The 15732-nt window shown below is 36.4% G+C and overlaps 3 protein-coding genes and 1 long non-coding RNA gene across 6 annotated transcripts; 2 read left to right on the top strand and 2 right to left on the bottom strand.

Moving 5' to 3' along the window:
- The first annotated feature begins 32 nt into the window (after nucleotides 1-32).
- On the top strand, nucleotides 33-3759 carry TfIIFalpha (transcription factor IIFalpha). Of its 2 annotated transcripts, XM_043415824.1 has the most exons (7): nucleotides 33-445; nucleotides 603-649; nucleotides 1145-1516; nucleotides 1723-2066; nucleotides 2183-2469; nucleotides 2579-2937; nucleotides 3420-3759. In XM_043415824.1, exons 1-7 carry the CDS (start codon nucleotides 422-424, stop codon nucleotides 3634-3636), a joined length of 1650 nt encoding a protein of 549 aa, XP_043271759.1. In that variant the 5' UTR covers nucleotides 33-421; the 3' UTR covers nucleotides 3637-3759. The 2 variants fall into 2 exon arrangements, with proteins under 2 accessions (XP_043271759.1, XP_043271762.1); XM_043415827.1 differs by lacking the exons at nucleotides 33-445; nucleotides 603-649 and adding an exon at nucleotides 708-884.
- Nucleotides 3760-3883: 124 nt separating this feature from the next.
- LKRSDH (lysine ketoglutarate reductase/saccharopine dehydrogenase) lies at nucleotides 3884-12198 on the top strand. 2 transcript variants are annotated; one of them, XM_043415815.1, is made up of 10 exons: nucleotides 3884-4483; nucleotides 4968-5450; nucleotides 5557-5782; nucleotides 7341-7668; nucleotides 8182-8545; nucleotides 9357-9679; nucleotides 9904-10153; nucleotides 10239-10502; nucleotides 11174-11555; nucleotides 11808-12198. In XM_043415815.1, the coding sequence occupies exons 1-10, from the start codon at nucleotides 4415-4417 to the stop codon at nucleotides 11921-11923; spliced, it is 2805 nt and encodes a 934-aa protein (XP_043271750.1). In that variant the 5' UTR covers nucleotides 3884-4414; the 3' UTR covers nucleotides 11924-12198. The 2 variants fall into 2 exon arrangements, with proteins under 2 accessions (XP_043271750.1, XP_043271743.1); XM_043415808.1 differs by having other exon boundaries at nucleotides 3884-4504.
- Nucleotides 5339-6596, bottom strand: LOC122408801 (uncharacterized). Its single transcript, XR_006260544.1, has 3 exons — nucleotides 6142-6596; nucleotides 5581-5749; nucleotides 5339-5501 (listed from the first exon to the last, which is right to left on the bottom strand). It is a non-coding gene; the product is annotated as an uncharacterized lncRNA (long non-coding RNA).
- Nucleotides 11924-15388, bottom strand: LOC122408797 (transcription initiation factor TFIID subunit 8-like). The gene is made up of 4 exons (XM_043415836.1): nucleotides 14976-15388; nucleotides 14120-14406; nucleotides 13474-13624; nucleotides 11924-13384 (listed from the first exon to the last, which is right to left on the bottom strand). The coding sequence occupies exons 1-4, from the start codon at nucleotides 15103-15105 to the stop codon at nucleotides 13047-13049; spliced, it is 906 nt and encodes a 301-aa protein (XP_043271771.1). The 5' UTR covers nucleotides 15106-15388; the 3' UTR covers nucleotides 11924-13046.
- Nucleotides 15389-15732: the final 344 nt, after the last annotated feature.

Genomic DNA, 15732 nt, shown 5'->3' with positions numbered 1-15732 from the left:
AGTTCTAGAGATGCTCCAACGTTAAACTAAGTTTAAACTCAATTTATTCCTATCTCGAAGCGCTCGAAGCTATATGAAAAAAATTAAACTGCGTTTGAACCGCGTCGGAGAAAACGGCCATCAGAAGAGCGCTTTTGTCCGGATTCCAGCTTTTACTTCGGTTACTTCGTTTCTGATCATCGCGGCGGCATTTTTCATGTTTCATGCCCTATGAGAAATCAAGCAGACAAGAATTACAAAAATTGATTCGCCACTTGCGCGAAAACAGACAATACACTTCTAATCCCTTGGGCATTTTACATGGCCTGTTAATTTGTGTACAGCCGTATAATTGAACATATAACGATCGCTATATTTTTAAATAAACAGGTTTTTCAAAAAAACTGCAGTTATTTTAGTGAAAAAAGCACATTTCTATAAAATGACAAGTTCATCAATCGTTAAGGTTAGAGCGCACACATGTAAAATTGAAAAAAAAATATAATGAACAATCAATAACTTTATTTTTTAAGTATCAATGAACATTTACTTGGATTCAGCTATTTCGGAAATGTTTTCTAAACCACGTAGAAACGAAATCTAATTTTTGTTTGAATTTTTAGCCTCAGGTCGGGCCGTCGGTTCAGGAGTTCAGCATCAGAGTTCCCAAGTAATAATATTTTATACGAATATTAATTCTTTATGCCTCTTTGGATCTTGATATACTCCTTTCTGATGTTACATTAGTTAATAATTGAACCTCAGAATGGTGAATAGCCAAGTCACTTTTCATCGACATATTCGACAGTTGTTGACATTCCATTAATCATATTGATCGCTTGAAACCTCTTCCTTTAAGTTCAATGACAACTTATCCTTAATAAGATGGGACGTCATTACTATTTGTAAGTGCTTTGGTTTTTACTTTAACTGTCAAAGAAGTAAATCTTAAACAAAGATGTTATCTCTACATTTCATACAAGCTGCCTGTTTGTTTTGGCTTTTCATATATTTACTTAGTACTGTGAAATATTGTTCAATTCTATGTTCAATAATGATGACTTTTTTACCACAGAAAATATTCCATACCCATGCATGAAAAAATTTAAGGAATATAAAAAAAGTCTAGCAAAAACTTAATAAGTAATCCACTGTATTATTTTAGGAACACAGACAAAAAGCACAATGTGATGCGTTTCAATGCAACTCTAAAAGTGGACTTTTCCGAGTGGACGCAAGTGAAAATGGAGCGAGAAAACAACATGAAAGAGTACAGAGGTGTAGAAGAGGAAATGCCGAAATTTGGTGCTGGCTCAGAATTCGGCAGAGATGCTAGAGAAGAAGCTCGAAGGAAGAAATTTGGAATTACAAGTAGGAAATACAAACCAGAGGATCAACCTTGGATACTGAAAGCTGGTGGACGGACGGGAAAAAAATTTAAAGGCACAAGAGAAGGTGGAGTTAGCGAGAACGCAGCTTATTATGTATTCACTCATGCACCAGACGGTGCTATCGAAGCTTTTCCTCTTCATGAGTGGTAAGTTTGTCTCTAATTTACTCCTTTCGTGTGAAGGTTAGAACTTTTGTTATTTTGTCTCAATTAGTGACCAAAGAGAAGAATTTCTATTTTCTGAATATTTAATATTGGATTATTAACATCAACATTAGATTTTCAATGTTGAATCCATCCAAGAATTATGCTGATAACACGGTCAAATTGATAACGGCGTGGATTTCTTTCAGGTACAATTTTCAAGTGATCCAGCGGTATAAAGCTTTGAGCGCGGAAGAAGCAGAGCAAGAGTTTAGTCGAAGAAATCAAGTAATGAATTATTGGTCGTTGATGTGTCGTAAGCGATTGAGAAACGATGAGGATGGTGGTGATGACGATGGAGAGCTCGCAGAGGCTGGTAGAAAAGCTGGTAAGAAACCGACAAAAAAAGAAAAAGAATTGAAAATTTCGGAAATGGATGAGTGGATGGAGAGCGATGATGATGACGATGATTCCGACAGCGATGCTGATAAAGAAAAAAAGAAAGCAGCAGCTTCAGACGAAGAGATTAATACGAAAAAGAAAAAAGGGAAAAGTAAGTTTTTTTTCTGTTGTTTCTTAAATGTATTGCCACTAGTAATTTTGTAAGGATCCGATACCGGCGAACCCGTTCTGTCTCTGATAATTTTTTGTATTGTCATTCCTTCAAAGATGTTCCAGCAAAGAAGAAAAAAAAGAAGAACGCGTCGGACGATGAAGCTTTCGAAGAGAGCGATGACGGGGATGAAGAGGGTCGGGAATGTGAATACATTTCCGATTCGACGGATATGGAATCCGAAAATGAACAGCATAGTACTGTTAAATCCGTCGCTGAGGAGGATGCTTTGAGAAAATTACTCGCATCGGATGAGGACGATGACGATGAGGAACAGAATGAAAAGAAAGAGGGCGAGGATGACGGTTCGTCGGACGCTGAGGCTAAGGACAAAGATGATAAAGTGAGCACAATACCCGTCGTTTATATTGACATATACATCACTGAAACCTGTTTCTATTTCGGTTTTTTGTTTCGTATTCATCTTGAAACGCTCCAATGTTGTTTTCCAGGAAAATGACAAATCCACCAAAGACGCTGATAAGAAAACAAAGGAAAAGAAAAAGAAGAAAAAACAATCAAAAAAGAAAGACATGAAAAAAGCGAGCCCCACCAAAGATTCGTCGAGTGATTTCTCGAGCGATTCAGGCTCGGATTCTGATATCGCTACCAAAGAGAAAGAGAACAATCGAAAGCCAAACAGTGCACACAGCTCACGATCGGCGACTCCGACACCTATAACCGGCTCGGCAGCAGTTAATGATCAGCATAAAAGAAAACTAACAAGCTCACCGGATCTTTCGCAATCGAAAAAACTCAAACTCGACAATTTCAATCTCGTTCCTTCGACTTCTTATATTCCAGGCAGCAGGTTCGTCTTCTGAATTTTAACTTTGCCAATGTCGGCCTTTCGAAAAATTAACGATTTTTATTATTCTCACCAAAAACTGAACTGAACCATTTTTTCGACGATTTAAATGAAATTTAATGAAAAAAAAGAATAGGGCAGGAAGAATACAAAGATTTTCAGTTTAATGCATCAGGCTGAAACCATTTAATATTGATTGAAATAATCGGTATGCTGCCAAAAATCTAGCTTGGACAAAGAAAAACTATAATTAAAAATAATTCATTAAGAAAATTGAAGAAAAATTATATATATTCTCGAGAAAATTTACTACATTTTCGTTCAGTCTTTACGTTCTATAGTTACCTCAAATAGAAGTTTAAGAGTATCTAAAAAGAGCTCCATCTCAAGTGTAAAGATGAGGCGAGTCACGATGAAAATAATGGAAAATCGAAAATTATCCATTCAATAACCGTTCCTGGAAAAACATTTGTTTTTTCTTTTAGTGAATCTGGAATAACCGAAGACGCAGTTCGGCGATATCTCATGAGGAAGCCTATGACAACAACGGAGTTACTGCAAAAATTCAAATCGAAAAAAACTGGTTTGACATCCGAGCAACTCGTTAACGTTATGACCCAGATCCTGAAGAAGATCAATCCTACAAAGCAAACGTTCAAGAACAAGATGTATCTATCGATAAAGGCTCAGCCGAGCTTGTAAATACGTATATTTAAGTCGAACGGAATTATGTTATTTATTCGTTCCTCGTTGTATGATATGACCAATGTGCCGATGAACATATAAATTTCATACGGAAATACATCGTATCAGTCCAAATAGCAATGCTTTCGAAAAAACATTTTGAATCGTCTTGTTAACCAGAAGACCTTTTGTCAACCAAAAGACTGAATATTGAACTTGATTTTTGGCAACTTTTTTGAGCCCTAGGAGAAAAGGACAATAGAAAAATAACATGTTTGAACTTCAGCGAGTTTCGATGATTGCTGTAGTCTCCGGAGATAGGACTCATCATCATGATAAGGGAAGAGGTCAGCAGCTACTCCAACCGTTGGAGAGTGCAAGAGAGAACGAAGGCGATAAAAACGTTGCTTCCTTGGATGTTTTATCAGTAAATTCGTTTCAAATACGGTGATGACCTCGGAGACCGAGAAGCAGAATGATGATAGAACGGAGAGTAAACGAAGATAAAGATAGACTACAGGGCGCCGGACATGTGATTTTCTTGCGACCACGGCTGCTGTATCAAAACGTGTGTGTAGTTGCTCCGAGTTCCGAGAGCAAGCGCAACGTCAGCAAACCGCGAACATTGCTCTCATAGGCACTTGTTCTCCAAATTTTTATTACAATCTTTGAGTTACGAAGATAGTGTTTTTTTTTTACTACGTTATTCATTACGCCGAGTGTATAAATATTTTTCCGTTATTGTTTTTCACTCGACAGGAAAGTAAGTGTTCACTGTTCCAACAATATTCGTGTCATGCGGATCCTGGGATCCGTCGCTTCGAGACGCGATGCCGCGCTCTTCCTCCCAACGGGATTATCTCATGTAATTATGAGAAACAATAGTGTGCGTTATTTTTTAGCTTTCATTTATTCTATCTATACGTATGATGTTGAACCATTTTCATTATATGACCACTCAGTTTTTTTTCTGTTGTTCGACCTGAAATCGACCCAATAACAATTGTTCTTTCTTTGTTTTTTCTATAGTTTCTATGTGTATTAAAAAACATTCAATTATTGCGATTCAAAGATAGTGGATCGTATCATTTTGATTGTACGACGTTTGAAATATTACTCTTCAATTTTTTTAACAGTACTTATTACAATATTTTATTGTACATTTTGATCTTAAACGTTGAAATTTGTGATACTATTTTTTAGTTATTACGTTTCAAACTTATGATAGTAATTAAAATTATCTTTGCGTCAATGTTTTTGCGATTTATGCAATAGAGCGGACCTGGCCGGTTTTGTTATACGTTAAATACTTAATTTTATATGAGATTGTGCAATCGTTCACATTTCAGAGTTTGAAGGGAAAAACAATAGCGATCAGGAGAGAAGACCAATCGGTATGGGAACGTCGAGCTCCACTGGCACCCGCGAACGTTCGACGTTTGGTACGAGCTGGCGTCAAAGTGCTCGTACAGCCAAGCAACAGACGTGCATATCCGGCTCAGTCCTATCTAGCCGCTGGTGCATTGCTTCAGGAAGACATTAGCGATGCTTCGGTCATCTTCGGGGTCAAACAAGTTCCCATTGATCAATTGATACCGAACAAAACTTACTGCTTTTTCTCTCATACGATAAAGGCACAGGAGACTAATATGCCACTCTTGGATGCTATTTTGGAGAAAAATATACGTTTGCTCGATTATGAGAAATTAACGGACAACAATGGTCAGCGTGTCGTGGCTTTTGGAAAATACGCCGGCGTCGCTGGGATGGTCAATATTTTGCATGGTCTTGGTCTGAGACTTCTTGCACTTGGTCATCACACGCCGTTTATGGTATTCTTCGTTTCTTCCTTTTTTTTTTCATTTTTTTTAACTCAAAAGTGTCTGTAAATGTATATCGGAAATATAATTCGTGGTATAAACGAACAACAAATTTCAGCACATTGGTCCGGCTCACAATTACCGAGATTCGGCGGTAGCCAGACAAGCCATCCGGGATGTTGGCTACGAAATCGCATTAGGAGCAATGCCCAAATCGATCGGACCATTGACTTTTGTCTTCACTGGCAGTGGTAACGTGAGCCAAGGTGGACAGGAAGTCTTTCAAGAACTTCCTCACGAATACGTCACACCTGAAACATTGAGAAAAGTTGCGGAACACGGTGGCAAGTCGATTACATTTTTTTTCGATATGTTTTCCGTCTATTTACTCGTCGAATCATCCTCCAGGATCGAATTGGATTCGACTTTCTCAATATTGCATACGGAAGATTAGATTCAGTGTTTTACATACAATATATACAAGAAAGTATAATTACTCGTAGAGTAAATTTTCTAAATGTTTTCAAGACCGCAACCACGTGTTTCGAAAGTTCTTTCTTTCACGTATACAAGCAACACACCACAACGCAATTCGCTCGTTATCGAGACTTTCAGTTTTTTCCTCACTGCTATCGATTTCTGATAAAAAATACAGAAATAGAGCTGAGAAGAAATGTTGTTTACGATTAACATAAAGTCTTACTTGTACATTGTGTGAGATAAATCTCGCGTTGTTTGTTGAAAGTTGAGTGCTCAGTATATATTTTTGTTGTCTTGTTTTCTCATCTCGTCAGCCGGAGAATGTTTGTTATTCACTTGTTATTGTATGGTTTTTCGATACGAGCGGGTTCAGATATCTCCAAAAATTAATTAATTTTTTAAGTATTGAGTTATAGGTACCCAGGGTGAAAATGTTTTTGTCCGATATTGTTATCGGGGCCGGAAATTTCCTCGCTATTCCTCAAACATGTGTCGTAACTAGAGATAACGGTCTTCGCTCCAACAGGCCGAATTTATTTGATCTCGTTTACGTTATCCCCGGTTGAGATTTTACTGTGATTCCAATGATAATTACCCGACTCTGTTTACTCGAGGAAAAAACAATTGTACAGCCGGTTCAGAAATATGCAACGGACGATCTCCTTCAATCAATTGAGGAACGAATATCTCTCGGTGATAATGGCTTTCGGAAAAATTCTGCTGCACCTTTCAATTGTTAAGATTAAAATGGAATTTTCATGCTCGGAGCTTCACAAGACCGATGAAATGTTTGTGAATAGCCACTTAACGTGTACAAATATTCGATCAAGACTGAAGATGAAAAGTTTTAGGAACATTACTGATGATAACATCGAAAGACAAAAACGGTTTTCCCCAACTTTTCTAACGAACACCGGAAATACAAAAAGGCAAATTCAAATTCGTTTTTAACGGTGTAATCGCCTAAGGATACGACGTATACAATCTCGGGATTTTCTTCTCCATGCATTGGTAGGTAAATACACACGAAGAAGAAAATCCGAGATTGCAGACGCGACAGAACTGTGAAATGATTTCTTTGCTTCCTCTGCGATCGTAAATACGTCACATGTTCATAATTCTTCTTCAGATTAAAATTATCTCAAAGAAGATAACGGAATAATTGTTGAATTCTGGAATGAGCTAATTATAACATTGATGATATGAAAATATGAAGAAGCGGTGTCTTGACGCGAAGCAGCATTATTATAGTTGAACAAGTGTGTCATCGTATGCTTGTCAAACACCAACAAAACGTATCCCCTAACAATTTTTTTCTCTTTCGTTTTGCACATTTATTATGTAAGATTCCGTTGATAGATAGAAAATTACGCACGATAATTAAACTCCATTAATTGTTATACGCGTTATCGAATATTCCAGATACCAACAAAATTTATAGCTGTGAGGTTCGTCGTCGTCATCATCTAGAAAGAAAAGAAGGCGGCGGTTTCGATCCTGACGAATATGACAAGCATCCGGAACGTTATATATCGACATTCAGCAAAAAAATCGCTCCGTATGCATCGGTCATTATTAATGGAATATACTGGGCGGTCGATTCCCCAAAACTCTTAACGATACCCGACGCTAAATACTTACTGAGACCAGCAAACACACCGTGGTTACCGATCAGCGTCGGTGCACCAGCTTTGCCTCATCGGATGCTTGCTATTTGCGACATTTCTGCTGATCCTGGAGGCAGCATTGAGTAAATGTGTTTTTTTTTTATTCTATTATTTTTTTTTTTTATTTGTGTCACTATTGTGAAGTCACCAAGTCCAAACGACTCCAGCTTTTTTTTCTTTTTTTAACGATCTCAATGTTCTTCGAGCTCACGTTTTCAAGATTTTTTAATTTATCAGACTACACTTTATATCACGTAAATATAATAGTTCCGTCCCATTCAACTTATAAAGTACAATCAATGTTTTGTGAAACGATTAGATTGATAGTGTTTGAGGATTTTTCTCCGAGGTCGATGTGACTGGTTTCTGGTACCGTGTTTTCGTGCTCTTTTAAACGTTTTTTCATGCACTGAGTAATTCGACTTATTGATACATTTAATCATAATAGTATTGGGGTAGTTGGACGAGTGCTTATTAATTGTGGAATAATGCTTGTATTATTCTCGTTAAAGTATTTTTCGTAACGAAATCTTTTGGGCGATCAAAAGAGCACAAATTCTCAGTGATAAACGAGCATTTATTTTGTTTACAATCAGATTCATGAATGAATGCACGACAATCGACACTCCGTTCTGTCTGTACGATGCTGATCGTAACAAAGACACGAAATCTTTCAAGGGGCCGGGAGTATTGGTATGCTCGATCGACAACATGCCAACTCAATTGCCGAGAGAGTCCACAGACTTTTTTGGTGATTTGTTATTTCCTTACGCCCTCGACATCATCCACTCTGACGCAAAAAAACCACTTGACGAGCACAATTTTAGCCCAGCTGTGCATGGAGCTATTATAGTTTCCAATGGTGAATTGACGCCAAATTTTGAATACATACGTGAGTTACGAACACTCAATTCACGCAGCAGGCACAAAGCTGAGAATGGAGAAACACAGACAAAGAAGGTAATTCAAAAACGTATTATTTTCCACGTTCTTACTTTTCAAATGGATCCGTCCATCTTTAATTAAATATTGATGCAATAGAGAAAAAAAAATTTTGAATTCACATTTTTTTGTTTCTGTTAAAAAAAGATTGGATATCTAATTACAATATTCACTTTTGCTGAAAGTGGTCCTACATTTTTTTTCAACGTTATTATCAATAAAAAATGATATGGGGGTTCATTTTGGGGAGGAGGAAAGTATAGGAACTAAAAAAAAAAAAATTTTGAAAAAATCCGAATGAAATTTCAGTTTTTTCGCTATTGTCATCAATGAAAAATAGTCCCAAAATTTTCGGCAACGTGTAATATCGATAAAAAACTATATTACGATGAATTTTAAGAATGGGTAAGGTAAAAAAAACACAATTTTGTTTTTAAAGCGAAATTTAAATTTCTTAGCTACTGTAATCATTAATTCTTTCAGCATTCATTGTTCCAAACTCATACCCTTTTCTTTATCACGTAGAAGTGGTTGGGTGGGTCTGAAACGTCTTTCGATGTGTGTGCGGAATGGTCGGGTGGGTCCGAAACATCTTTCTTATTTCGTATTTTGATTTTCCTACCTTCCCCTTCTCAATTTTCTTCAGATTTAAAAAGAAAATTTTTAATGAAATTTTTACCTTCTCCCTCCTTAAAATTAATCGCGGTATCATTTTTCATCAATGACAATGCTCAAAAAATAATTTGGCATGCTTTTTAGCAAAAGTGAGTATTGTGAATATTTGCCAAAGGCTCAATTATTTTTCATGGAATTATGTTTGACGAAACAGGTGGTCGTACTGGGGGCTGGTTACGTATCCGCTCCTCTGGTCGAATACCTCAATAGGGACAAAAACATAGCGATAGCCGTGTGTTCGCACTTGAAAGACGAAGCTGACGCACTAGCCAACGAGTATCCGGCAGTTGAGCCGGTATTTCTCAATGTAATCGAACGACCCGACACTCTTAAGGAAATCGTTAGTTCGGCGGACGTTGTAGTATCGCTTCTCCCGTACGCGCTTCACCACGTTGTCGCCAAAACTTGTATTGAAACTAAAACTCATTTGGTTACCGCGAGTTACATGAACGATGATATCAAATCTCTCCATGCTGAGTGAGTTCTCATGTAATTCATTCATGACGTTACAATAATTGTAATTAGGATTCTCATAACGAGGCGATCCAACGAGGAAAATACCGAACAAATTAGGGCTTTGGAATTACATTGTTTGCCCGAGTAGTTAATATCGATTCAATATCGTCTGAAAGAATCGCCAAAATCAATATGCTTTTGAATTTTCATTTCTTATTTAAGAGAACATTTGTTTTTTTAAACAGAGCCGAGGCTGCCGGTATAACGATACTGAACGAGGTGGGTCTTGATCCTGGGATCGATCACCTTCTTGCTCTTGAATGTTTCGAAGATGTTCGTCAGGCTGGTGGTAAAATTAAGTCTTTCGTATCCTGGTGCGGTGGATTACCGGCGCCTGAATGTTCGTACAATCCTCTGCGATATAAATTCAACTGGTCGCCCCGTGGCGTTCTGCTCAATACTCTATCACCCGCAAAATATTTCCATAATGGACAGGTCAGTTTTTTTTTGCCGAAAAAACATTAGAACAATTTCATATGATTGCGATATTTCATTCGGGTTACTTTTTCTTTTACAATAGGAAGTATATATCAACGGCGGAGGTGATTTGATGTCAAACGTTCGGAGTCTCGACTTTCTTCCCGGATTCGCTCTCGAGGGTTTCCCGAATCGTGACAGTACAGTTTATCGTGAATTGTATGGTATCACGAACGCTTCCACGGTTTTAAGAGGAACCCTCAGATTCAAGGGCTTCGCTGATACTATGCAAGGCTTACAATTTCTAGGCCTCATTGATCCGGATCCTCATCCCATTCTCCATCCAAGAGGGCCAGAAATTACTTGGGTAAATATATTTATAGCACCGCATGACCTAAACCCGCATTTTAGCCACGCAAAAGCGTGGCTAAAATGCGGGTTTATAAACCACGCTAAAATGCGTGGTAAAATGCTATAGAATAGTATACGATACTCGTGAATTAAGGAGTTTCGGTACAAAAGTCTAAATATTAAGAAATTGATCAAATTTGGTGATAATGTTCTTCAACATCAAGTGCGAAAACACAAATTTTTTCAAAATTTTCTTCTACTTAGTTATCGAGTAATTACGCATTAAAGCAGATTTCTTATGCCCGGAATGTATACCTATATATATGGAAACGCTATGCTTATACACGTCAACTTTAGTGATCAATTACTCGATAACTGTGTAGAAGAAAAATCTTAAAAAATTTGTATTGTCAAATTTGGCACTAAAGAATATGTTCACCAAATTTTATAAAATTCTGAACTTTTTGAAATTTTTTATGCTTTTAGCATGGTTTAGCATGGCAACATTGTATCGCCTGTACCCAAACTCCTTAAGCTGCTCTATTATACCACGGCGTGCAATAATAGGCAGCTTAAGTCACACGTATCGTAATGTACTAATACATAACCATTTTGCAAATGTAAATTGTGAGGAAAAATTTGAAAGGTTCAAAAATATAATACGAAATATTTTCATCGTGGTTGCAGCGGACATTAATTTGCCATCTCTTGGGCCTCATAAATGATGACATATTTTACGAAAACCTGAAGCGCAAATTAGCTGAGCGAGTGAATTCGGAGGAACGCGTACAAGCGATCGAAGATCTTGGTTTGTTGAACGAAGATCCTGTTCTGAAATTGAACACGCCTCTTGACACATTGACGCATTATTTATCAAAGAAACTCGCTTATGACAGTCACGAACGTGACTTAATTATTTTGAGACACGAAGTCGGAATTTTATGGCCTGACGACAGGCAAGAGGAAAAAGGAATCAATTTTGTACTCTATGGTGATACGAACGGCCATTCAGCAATGTCACGGACCGTTGGATATCCAGCTGCGATGGGAACAAAAATGATACTCGATGGTACGTATAATCCATATACTCATGAAATGTAAGCCGCTTGCTTCCATTTCAAACAATCTTCTTTTGATTTTCGAATTTTCAAAATTCCATACTGTCATTTATTATTCAATTCCTAATGGAAACTATCGTTCTCGTATTTTTATGACAATTCGTAAATTGTGTAATAGAGTCTCACTTCATTACCATTAAATCTGATATAATTGCTTGTAAAATTTATCCTCAAAGGTTATAAATAATGTTGTTTCGTAACAGGTGAGATTCAACAGCGCGGAATGGTACTTCCGTTCACCCCCGATATTTACCGTCCCATGCTCAATCGCCTTCGGTTAGAAGGTTTGCAGTCGTTTGAAACTTCCAAGTGGCTTTGATGAGATTCACATCGATGGTTGTCTATGTTTGTATTCCGTCTCATTGTGTACAATATCATCATTTTCGATGATGTCAAGATTGATGTGTTACATTCTTATAAAATGATCTCACAAACGTATGAGTTAACATAATAAAAATTCACGAAATTTTTGTCAGGAAACTCGAATGTTTAAGTACTATGTCAGTTGAGGCTGCAGATCAGTTATAAGCTTTGAAAAAATAAATGATGTCCAGATGAACGTAAATAAAAAAATATATAAAACAGGTTATTCAAGATTCTATAAGCCTCTGTTTCATTGTCTCAAAATATGATGATCGACTTTCATTGTTTCTATCATTCGTGTCTTGAGCTCTTATTTTTAATACATCGTCATGAGAGTATGAGTTCCAGTTAAATCACGTGTTTTTGAAAAGTAACATTAAAATTTTGCTAGTTTTTCTTTCTATCCGATTTCTAATCATACAAAATCAATTAGCTGAACCATTACACCAACGTAGAAAAATATATTTCCACCCCACATACAGTGTCCTGGTTATTTCAAAGTAGGGCCAATTTTCAGTATTATTATACGTAAAAATATTACTAGCTATAAATTTTCTAGTTTTTTTCAAATTGATTATTCTTAGCTTTATTACCTTAGTCGTCTTAGCTTTACAGTGAATGACCAACGGACGACACTGCTATATTAAATCTCTTAATATTTTTGTGTTCTTCCCATGTTTTTTTGAATTTTGGTTATAATCACTAGAAAATTACTAGTTCTGAAAACCCATAGCGAATAGCTTTGAGGTCACTTCTTGACGCAAATTTTGAACGATAGATAATCTAAGTCCGAGAACAATGCAATAAAGTTACGCAAATCTTCAAAATATTATCATTTGAGTTTTGAAAGAAAAAAAAACTAATATCCTATCGGTTTTTTTTATTACTGATAGTTTGTGAGTTCAATCATTCGATTTTACAAAGACCGAAGCACACATGGAAAATGTATTTACAGTTAAAGAAGACAGTGCAAAAAAAGTTCAACTTTGACGGTAAATATGTTAGATACGCCCATATTCAAGAATAGAAAAGAAATATGTACAGTAACGTAAACCAAAAATGAAATGAAATTTTTTTTTTTATAAATCTATATCAGTGCCATCTCGTCTCATACCCTGGGGATTGAGCAATGTTGTTGAGTTCTGCGGTATCTTGGCTTTCGGAATTTTTCCAGGCCGTAGATATGGATTATCAATTGTATCTTGCTGTGTCAAAGTTTCCTCGTTTTGTTCGGCGGTCACATCACTGCTTACTTTGATACTTGTTGATTCTTCGGTTTCCTCGGGATTTTTCTTTGTTTCTTTTTTCTTCTTGACAGGACTGGGTTCGAAATGAAATTCTTGATCAGGTTCGAAAACCTGATCCTGTGGCAGAAGTGCTGACAAATACGACGGGAATTGAGGCTTGCACGCAACGACTATGGAAAATTTGAAGATTTAATTAATTTAGTCCCATTGTTTAAATTATCGACAGGTCACTTTAGATATAAATATAAATAATAATTACGTGGAAACATGCTGTTGTCCTCGGTAAGAAACAAACTGTGAGTTTCACCAGTTTTCGCGATAAATCTGGTCAAAGCTCGCTCAATGTCTCGCTTCTGTGTTGCCGCTTTTTCTCTAATTGCTTCATATTCCGTTACTGGTTGCTTATGGGTCTGAAAAGTCATGTCAGTTTTTCGAGATGGTGTAATTCGAGTAACTTGAACAAATTATAGATTCTTTTTTTAATTTTTTGAATATCTTATTTATTATTCCACTAATGAACTATTTGAATGGGGTTGAACCTCAGCGAAGCATAGTATGATCAGAATAGAATTTTTTTCACAAATATCTTCTTCCAGAGACTGGCAACTTTTGGCTAATAAAGATATCGCTTTGTTCACAGAAAAGTAATATTTTTTTTTAATTTTTCCCAAGATATTCAAATTTTGAATAAATTTGAAAGTACTCAAAGAATCAGTCCTATATCAAATATCAATGACACTTGTTCAGGGTTAAAACAATCGAGATTGTTTTGCAACACTCTAATGTGCATGATGGCATCATTATTTCTATTTTTAATTTATTGCAAATAGCTGTTTTCTACTGAAATCTTTTAATTGATGAATGATAATAATGATAAGATGGAGCAGTAACATTGACTAACGTACCGGTGTCCTAATATAAGCATGAGGATCTGGAAACTGTGGTAGATAATTAGGAATGTAAGAAGGATGACCCTGCTTGACACCAGCTTGCAAAATATTGAGTTGCTTGGATTGAGTTTGTTGTTGAAGTTGCGGAAGGATAGTCTTATTAGGCCTTTTCCCATAGGTATCAAGGCCATCCAGTTTTATTCCCATGTTAACAAGCGCAAGTACAATGTCAGCGACAAGAGGTTCCGTTCGCCCAGAAAGTTCGCAAAAGTTTCTTGCAGATTCGCCGACTTCGATTATAACTGAAATTTGCCAAATATTGTACACTCAGACAAAAATGGAGGTGACAAAAAAAAAGAATTAAGATAGAAACAAAGTCTAGCAGAAGGGTGAATAAATACAATTAGGTCAACTTTTACAAACTTTTGAATAAGTCAACTATGACATTTACGCACTGTCTAGTCATCCGATCACTGTATATTTAACAGTAGGCAATTCGTCCACATTACGAACTTGAAAATATATAATTATTCAGGACTATTATTATTTTATTAGTCTGGTTACATTATTATCTATTTTCGCATGAATTTTATTTAGAAAAATAAACGTAAGTTATTCGTCCAGATTTATAGTAAGTGCCGTTTTGGTGAAGTATTCAAAAACAATATAACGTTTCCATAACATATTTTAGGACTAATAACATAACGTTATTTGTAGGACTTCTGAACGACTAGACATAGCCTTACATTTATCTCAATTCAATAATTTTTAGTCTTGTTTACGATTGAAATGGTTAAGAGCATAGTAAACTTTGCCAGTTTATAGGTTAGAAAAATGTTTAAAAAAATCAGTCATGAATAAAAACATTTACATGATTGAATCATTTCCGTGAGGGTCTCCAACGCTTGTTTGTCACAAGTTTCATATCCACATTCCACTAATATTCCGCAAACGGCGTTATTTAATACTTTTCTTCGCGTGTTGACAGTTTGAGATTCCATGTTTTGATATTATCGCTTATGATTATTTTTCATTGCTCTTTTTTATTTGGCTCACGAGTGGTGGCAACAATGTATTTACGTACAATAGGTTGTTTATACATGCGCCTCTTTATCGCGATATATACATAAACCCTCGTGTTGATAAACAATGTTTCAGATGAATATAAAATGCAAGGATAATGTTTCGAAGTACATAGTATTCAGGTGTGCAAAACAGTTGTTATATATCTTTATGAAAAACCAGAAAAACACTCGTACATCGATTACCCCACTCTGAATGAGAGTGGATAATTTGACATATCGGATCGAATTATGAAGGTAAGCGAGCGAATAAGGACGAACGATAGAATGACGCGATACGATATATATATCTGTATATATGAAATTACGGTAGTCGGTAATGAAGAAAACAGCCAAAAACGATTGTGCTGGCATCTGTGTTTTATTGTAATTTGTAATAGATTTTGTGTAGTACCGAGCCTTTAAAGCGGCGCTACAAAGCCGTCTATATGAACGGCAGGCTTCCGGTTCAGTCGGGAATTTCGAAATCCAACAAAAGCCACAAATATTTTAGACCAAAAAAAGAATGATTGCATCGTAGTGATATGACTCAATTGAATTTCACAA

Source organism: Venturia canescens, chromosome 1 (genome assembly GCF_019457755.1).
Source record: "Venturia canescens isolate UGA chromosome 1, ASM1945775v1, whole genome shotgun sequence".
Taxonomy (NCBI): Eukaryota; Metazoa; Arthropoda; class Insecta; order Hymenoptera; family Ichneumonidae; genus Venturia; species Venturia canescens.
Note: the sequence above shows the minus strand (reverse complement) of the source record. Positions and strands in the feature narration are given on the sequence as shown.

What these genes read in the sequence shown, in the direction of transcription:
- TfIIFalpha (XM_043415824.1), top strand. Translation starts at nt 422, where the DNA reads ATGACAAGTTCATCAATCGTTAAG. An exon ending in TTCAGCATCAGAGTTCCCAA is followed by an intron (nt 650 to 1,144) that starts GTAATAATATTT and finishes GTATTATTTTAG; the next exon opens with GAACACAGACAAAAAGCACA. An exon ending in GAAAAAGAAAAAAGGGAAAA is followed by an intron (nt 2,067 to 2,182) that starts GTAAGTTTTTTT and finishes ATTCCTTCAAAG; the next exon opens with ATGTTCCAGCAAAGAAGAAA.
- LKRSDH (XM_043415808.1), top strand. Translation starts at nt 4,415, where the DNA reads ATGCGGATCCTGGGATCCGTCGCTTCGAGACGCGATGCCGCGCTCTTC. An exon ending in TAATTATGAGAAACAATAGT is followed by an intron (nt 4,505 to 4,967) that starts GTGCGTTATTTT and finishes TTCACATTTCAG; the next exon opens with AGTTTGAAGGGAAAAACAAT. An exon ending in GAGAAACACAGACAAAGAAG is followed by an intron (nt 8,546 to 9,356) that starts GTAATTCAAAAA and finishes TTGACGAAACAG; the next exon opens with GTGGTCGTACTGGGGGCTGG.
- LOC122408797 (XM_043415836.1), bottom strand. Translation starts at nt 15,105, where the DNA reads ATGGAATCTCAAACTGTCAACACGCGAAGAAAAGTATTAAATAACGCC. An exon ending in CACGGAAATGATTCAATCAT is followed by an intron (nt 14,407 to 14,975) that starts GTAAATGTTTTT and finishes GGCAAATTTCAG; the next exon opens with TTATAATCGAAGTCGGCGAA. An exon ending in GGACAACAGCATGTTTCCAC is followed by an intron (nt 13,385 to 13,473) that starts GTAATTATTATT and finishes AATTTTCCATAG; the next exon opens with TCGTTGCGTGCAAGCCTCAA.